At 40.4% G+C, this 7,500-nt stretch overlaps 1 protein-coding gene and 1 long non-coding RNA gene across 2 annotated transcripts in view; both read left to right on the top strand.

Moving 5' to 3' along the window:
• Positions 1–1,152: 1,152 nt before the first annotated feature.
• Positions 1,153–2,467, top strand: LOC138022433 (beta-1,3-galactosyltransferase 5-like). Its single transcript, XM_068869560.1, has one exon. The coding sequence runs from the start codon at positions 1,282–1,284 to the stop codon at positions 2,344–2,346; it is 1,065 nt and encodes a 354-aa protein (XP_068725661.1). The 5' UTR covers positions 1,153–1,281; the 3' UTR covers positions 2,347–2,467.
• Positions 2,468–4,649: 2,182 nt separating this feature from the next.
• Positions 4,650–7,500, top strand: part of LOC138022430 (uncharacterized) — an 8,571-nt gene continuing 5,720 nt past the window's right edge. The window contains exons 1-2 of the long non-coding RNA XR_011126574.1: positions 4,650–5,521; positions 5,656–7,500. The exon at positions 5,656–7,500 is cut by the window's right edge and continues 5,720 nt beyond it. This is a non-coding gene — a long non-coding RNA (uncharacterized lncRNA). The remainder of the gene's footprint in view (positions 5,522–5,655) is intronic.

The raw sequence follows: 7,500 nt of genomic DNA, 5'->3' as shown, positions 1-7,500 counted from the left end.
GGTAGCGTGGTTCGGTGAAGCGCGAAGCAAGGGGCATTCCACAATCCCTATCGGAAGTTTAGTGTTCTGATTTAACGATAATAGAAAAATCAGAAGTAGACAAATGGTTTCCCCGGGTTGCTCATTCATTGTTTTGCGCAAACCCTTGGTGAATACCATGCCAGTCTAGAGACTTGCTACAATTTACGCAAGCTTTGAGGAACTCGGAATTGGTTGTTTGCACAAAAAGTACTAATTAACGACAAGTTTGATACCTCTGTGTTATTTGCTATTGATTACCCTTGCGTCGCTAGTAACAAACCAGCTGTAAAATCATTGTTCTACAAAAAGCGATTTTTAATTATTGAGCGTCGAAATTAATTATGCAATTGCTACTTTTATTGACTGCCTTGAAAATCTTCCTACAAACTTTTTTTCAACCTAACCTAACACACGCAAAGCGATAGCGTTCGGTTTCGCTTACCAGTTATTTGTCTCGAGCATTCTTTTAGTTCTTTCAATCAAATTGGCTGGAAAAGAAATGACAGTCCTTTAAAAGTACCCCATAAATAATAGATTTTCCATTGTAATCGGCCCTGGCGGAAATGTGATTCAAAATTAATGTGCTACTCATTTGCATAAAACGTTTGTTTTATTCACTTGAAAGGTATTTCTGAAGCTCTCGTACACGACAAAAAGAGCAAAGAAATTGCACTACTACATTTAAAACGCACTCTTGGGGGCAGTAACGATTAGTTAAACTACAAGATACAAACCTTTTACAACACGATTAGGTTAAAAGTTTCTCAGTTAAACAAATGCTCAAAATAACGTCAAACTTGAGTTCCTGCATTTTTACGAAATAAACGCAATAGCATTGGTTTTGTATTCCTCAATTACTGTGTCCTCCGGGAATTTAACTTGCGTAAAAATGTTAAAAATAACGTCAAACTTGAGTTCCTGCATTTTTACGAAACAAACGCAATAGCAAGGGTTTTGTATTGCTCAATTACTGTGTCCTCCGGGAATTTAACTCACTTGCGTAAAATAGCACCTTTTATGTATTAAGACCGTCTTTTGTTGCGATACACAAATGGGCTGGTTGTCGTGGCGCTTGGCACAACTTGAAATAAATAGTTCACTGCGTTGTCTCACGTGCATGAACCATTCCGATTAGCAATGTAGAATGATCTTACTCTGCCTCGAGCAACTAATCACGACCTTTCTAAACGGAGAAGGGGGCCAGTAGTGTTTTTGATAGCAAATCGAAGAAATTAGACGTCCCTCCACAGAAGAGGCAACATGAAAGGAGTGTACCTAAGCGTATCGTATAAACGCTGGGTAAAGAGAGCTGTTACCTTCCTCTACGCAACTGTAGTGCTTATGATGATGGTCATTTTTGCTAGGGAATGGACCGAGTCAGGACAGACTTTTTCTTCCAGCTCTGCGCGATCACGACAGCTCCGATCAGTGCAAGTTTACACAAAAATTGAGGTGATACCACAGTCGACAGAAGATCGATCGAACAAACCATTCCTTGTCGAAGAATCTTCACTGGTAAATCAAGAGGTCTTCTATGAACACAAGAGCACTTTAACCACACGAACGCTATGTCAGCAGCATTATTTCCTTCTTATTTTAGTGGCTTCAGCTCCTGCTTATTTCGACAGGCGGAGAGCAATCCGTCAAACTTGGGGTTCCGATAGTTCACTAAACCCTCGCTGGAAGACAATCTTCATGCTTGGGCAAACACGCAATACTAACCATTCCAAACAGCTATTGCGGGAAGAGGCGTTTTACGGAGATTTGATCCGAGGCGATTACTTCGAGGACTACTGGAATCAAACTCTAAAGATAGAGATGGGATTCGAATGGGCAGCGAAATATTGCAATTTTACTTTCTTACTCAAAGCTGACGATGATGTGTTTGTAAACTCACAGTCGTTGCTTAGAGTATTGGAAGAACCTCAGACACCGAGAAAAAGTCTCTTCCTTGGACACTTGTACAAAAACCCTCGCGTTCTAAGAGGCGGAAAATGGCTCGTAACTGAAGAGGAATACAACGAAACGCATTACCCCGACTTCTGTGCTGGCCCGGGGTATGTTCTATCACGAGATGTGGTGATTTCTTTCGTGGATATATTCAACGCTATTCCCAAGTTCAAAATTGACGATGTGTATGTAGGAATGTTGGCTAAGGAGGCTGGTGTGATCCCTCTACACAATGCGGGATTCCAAACCCCGGCTTATACCTCAAAGAAATGTGTTTTACTGGCGAATACATTGGTGAGGCATGCAGCTGTAGGCGATTGTTTACTCGACCTTTTCGAAAAGGCCAGGCCAGCCTTACTTAGCAGGTCCAAATAATAATCTCTACCACTCAACGTCATTTGACCACCGTTAGCTGTGTACGCATTGTCAGGGGACGAAGTTCGGTCAAACTTTAAATTACTCTTCGCCGAGGGATCGTCTTTTGGTTCCTATGAGGTGTGTGACACCATCAACATCTCGTTGTTACTAGAATAGTGATTAATCGAATTTGTATGCTGTTGCAGTTATAATGACAGGTTGGGGGAGTCGCTTTGGAAAGAAATGTGAGGTGCAGATGTATATGACATCACGGCCATACGAATATGACGTCACGGTCATGTCTGTGTTCGAAGGTTAATCCTCCGGGAATTAAAATCTTCTCTTACGCAAACATTTTCTTCTGTTTTGGTTGAAGGCATCATAATTGATGACGTGAGTGAAATGCAGAATTCCCTGTTCCCTAGTAACTTAGCTTCGCCCTCTAAGCAATGTTGAAAACCATGTGTTTCTTTTTTGTCAATTGAAAACTTTGAGGCTTTGTGGTCGCTTCGCCTGACAGCCAGTCAATTCGTCCGGAAATTAAAGTCCATTCGCCCGAACTGCACCTGTTTGCCCAGACTACTCTTGAAGACGTTTACAGTGTCCCCAATTAGTGTTCCAGCGCTAGAACAACTATACACTTAAATAAACTTATTTTCCTTTTCCTTTCCTTTTGTATAAACAAATTTACTTCAAAAGTTATTTTTGCTGGAAGTTCTGTCATATATTACGTATCGGGCGAACGGGTTTTCAGTGCGGACGAACTGACTTCGGGTGAAAGATTCTGCTTCCCAGGCATAGTAGAATTGCATGAAAGTTTTGTTTTATCAAACGTGTCGATAAAGGTGGAGTTAGCACCGTGAAAGATTGGAAAACTGAGCTTTCACGGTGGTAATTCGACCTTTATCAACACGTAAGTCCTTTCATAAAACCAAATTTTCATGTTTCACTCTCCCATCGACGCAGTACCACAGTTTCTGTAGAAACTGGAAATTTGTATAGTAGAATTGCACTTTTGACTCGCTTTTTGTGTTATAATTGCGAGTGGATATAGTATTCGAAGCAAGCGCTTACTAAGGCCCTGCCTTCAAGGAGGTTAGTTACCCTAGCGCTCACACATTTCTTCTTTCTTTGAGCAATGTGTTTACAAGGCAGATAGGGATACCCTGGCCCTTGGGTAACCCTACTTGTAAAATTTTGCTGGTAAACCCGGGCTATCTTTGGCCCTTCCACTAGGGTAACCCTAGCAGTATGGTTATACCCTCCCTCCTTGTGAACAGGACCCAACCAAACTTTCCAAAAGAATTAAAGGGTCACGGTTTATCGTTATTATTATTATTATTAATTTTTTTTTTTGTCGTCAATTAAGAAGCTCGTTTTCTTGTTTCAATTCATTAATGCTTTGTTTTGATTTATCGTTTGTCGATTTACTCTGGTTCCAGTACAGTGTTACCGTGAAAAGCTGAGACATTGTTGAATGTTGATGCAATTATCTTACTCGAACTTCTGTTGTAGAATGATGAGGTTACCTAAAATCTCTATGAAATTATTTTTGAGCTTTAAAAAAATATATAAAAAATGCATCGTAGAAATACAAAACTTTTATTTTTTATTACTTTCGTACCGATGGCTAGACCACATGATGTGTTATGTCGCAAATATTTCCTTTGCAGCTTTGATCAACTGCAAACGTAATAGTTGAGCCTGCGCAGTTTTCATTAATTCGTTGTTTTTGCCGGATTTTGTTTTTGGTTTTTGTTTTGTTTTGTTTTTTGTTCCCTGTTCTGGATTAGAGGAAGTGCTCGTTTTTGTTTCAATAATTTTACTCTTCTTAACTCTTTGTGGAAGAGTTTTGTTTTTCAAATTTGGCAAGCCCAAGTTTGTTCAGTTCGGTGTGAAGATGAATGCTCTTTAGTTACCGTGGCATTACTATGTCAAATGACCTTTAAGAAAGCTGGGCATCGTGTAGTTAATCCAATTTGAAGCTCGGAAACAATTTGAAATTTAGGACCTTAAATCATGGAAGAATTTGGCAAGCCCAAGTTTGTTCAGTAAGGTGTGAAGATGAATGCTCTTTAGTTACCATGGCATTACTATGTCAAATGACCTTAAGAAAACCGGGCATCGTGTGGTTAATCCGATCTGAAGCTCGGAAACAATTTGAAATTTAGGACCTTAAATCATGGAAGAGCTTTGTTTTTCAAATTTGGCAAGCTCAAGTTTGTTAGGTGTGAAGATGAATGCTCTTTAGTTACCATGGCATTACTATGTCAAATGACCTTAAGAAAACCGGGCATCGTTTAGTTAATCCAATCTGAAGCTCGGAAACAATTTGAGATTTAGGACCTCAAATCACTGGGATTATAAAAACTGACTCCGTGCCATTGCACGTCCGCGTATTCCGAGTCTTCAGACAAGACCGGGTAGCGTAATAATTCCCATCATAATCACAACAAGACCGAAAGAAAAAAAAGCTATGTTGTTCACTTACACACAAAACCTCGTCAGGCTATTGAATATCAGTTATTGCTTTTCGTGCAAGAATTTGTCAGTGATTATTGCGCAAGACAAAACGACATTATCGTAGCCAGGCTGCAACTTCACAGGAAACCACTTCGCCGACGGGAGTTGTCATCAGGTTTTTCCAATCAATTATCACATTACGATAACTATTCTCAAACAAAGAGGAAGGGAAACATGAGAATATAATGTGCTTCTTATTTGTCATATTCAATAGGCCTTGTTGTAGATAAATCCGTCCATTAAGTCAACGATTTTAATTTTGTTTTCATTGGACTCTGGAGCCGCCTAATGAAAAACAAATTACTCCTGTTTTATCTACTAATCTCGCTAGGCTGTTACGGCGTTTTCATAAAACAACGTCTGTAGAAAATATCAGAGTCGTAATCACACACTAAGACGTCGATGCTCTTATCGTGAAGTCAGTAAGGCGGTGTTATTGCCGTCGAAATAAAGCTTTATTATATCTTCTTGACATAATGCCAAAGCGCAAATTCTCGAACGAGAAAGCAACCGCTGTCACGGGATTTGATACGGTTACGATAACCTTGCACGACTTTAATTTATTTACCATGCGTCCCTAGGGGTAAAACCTGTTAAAAACTGAGCAGTAAATTAAAATTTTTAGAACGATCGGTCGTGTGTTTTTCCCGAGGAAATGGTTATTTTCACGGTTAGTGGTCACTGCAAGTTAAATTTTGCTACTGAATTTCTTTTCGCCAATTTATCGCGGGAGGTGTTAAACAGAAGGTCCGCGAAATGCCGTGATTTGTCTTAGTACCAATATCTGTCCTCTTTTTCCAACAGCGCCTCCTCAGTCAGCACACTGTGGAAGTGGACAAGAAAAAGCGTTGTGGTTCACAGTGAATGAAGCGTGTAGGTCAGAGGCTCTGAGCATAACCAAAACTCCCGTGAAATCTGCGCGTTCCCGTTCGACGATTTAAAGTTCTAAACGCTCCCGTACGGAAGCGAGAGAGGTTTTTTTCGAGTATGGCCGCGCAAGTCATTTTAAAAATGATATTGTCTCTTTTTAATTAAAGTATTTTAAAGGTTTGTTATGATCGTTGACGGCAGGGCTTCTGGGTCCAAGGTGTGTTAAAATCAGACACTTCTGTGACAGTGCTGCAGTTACACCAAATTGGATTTAATCCGGATGAATATAAAAACAACCAAACAAAAAAATATTGGCAATTTCCGTTAAAAGACAGTTTTGCTTAGGTTTAGGGTAACAGAAACGACAGCAAGACATTTTACTTGGCCACTTATTTGCATGTAACTGCCGGCAAAAGACGACAAAAACTATTTTTCCTTTGCTTCACTTTGGGTAGTCAGTAAACTGAATGAAACACGGGGCAAAATACCATGGCATTTCCCGATGTTTGCGGGCGCTCGAGGTCGGCCGGAGTGAAATGAGTAATTAACAAGATTTAACGATAGATTTTCTAGAATATGGTGCCATCGAGATTTAATAAAACAAGCGTAATTCACCTTGGTGCAGGGATGGCGCAGTGTTGAGAGCACTCGCCTCCCACCAATATGGCCCGGGTTCGATTCCCGGCCCGGACTCGGCGTCATATGTGGGTTGAGTTTGTTGGTTCTCTACTCTGCACCGAGAGGTTTTCTCCGGGCACTCCGGTTTCCCCTCTCCTCAAAAACCAACATTTGACTTGATTTACTTTCATTGTTCATTTCAGTTTACAGTGTCCCCAATTAGCGCTCCAGCGCTAGAACGACTAGACACTTAAATAAAGTTCCTTTCCTTTTCTTTTCTTTCTAACCTTGCGGATTTGTCAGGAATGTTCAATCGCGAGGGGATGGCGAGGTGGCCTTTTTTTTTTACAGAGGCGCGCGCTTTGCAGTAAAATTAATTAGGTTGAAAAGCACGGTCGAATCATAAGGAGAACTCAGAGAACTCTTTTCCCGTTAATGGTCAGTGTTCCGAAACGCCTTTGCTTAGCGCGTAATAAAAATATGCTGTAAACGGAACAACGATTAATATTTTTTTCGCTGTAATCTGTGTTATTTAATTGAATATACCATTATCGCTCAAGTTGCTAGCTTTTCATGTAAAAATGTATTGGATTCGGCGCGTCTTGACATTGACAAAGTATATTTTGTCGGGCTTTTCTGCAGCAATAACATGTCTTTTCGTTTCATGTTTCCGATTTCAAGTGGCTGTTCCTTTACGGCGACCCTTGAAGGAGCACTTTGCTGCGAATGTGGGCAGTCCTTAATTAGGCCTGCTTTAAGCTTCACAAATGTTAGCAGCTGTTTGTGGCAATTTTAAAAAGGCCAAATATTATGATATTGTGAGGGGCCTTATGGCCAAGAAAATTCACTGGAATGCAAACTGGGAATTTCTGAAAATACCATATAGCCAAGCTCGCCGTACGGAATCAAGTCACTTGCTTTGGTTTGTCTGTAAAACGCTTCTCGGAGCGTTGTTTGATAATTGTTCTCAAAGAAAAACTACCGAAGTAAAACATACTTCCTCGTTCTTCAGTGAACTCTAAGCAAAAGGGAATAAGCCGCTAACCGATGTAATCATTGATTGGCTTAGAAGAGTGCCTTCCTAAATTGTCCGCAATTCGTTGATGATTTAAATATGGGTTATATTGACCAAGCGTGAAGTCAGCATAGCTAGATATTGGC

Source organism: Montipora capricornis, chromosome 10 (assembly GCF_036669925.1).
Source record: "Montipora capricornis isolate CH-2021 chromosome 10, ASM3666992v2, whole genome shotgun sequence".
NCBI lineage: Eukaryota > Metazoa > Cnidaria > Anthozoa > Scleractinia > Acroporidae > Montipora > Montipora capricornis.
Note: the sequence above shows the minus strand (reverse complement) of the source record. Positions and strands in the feature narration are given on the sequence as shown.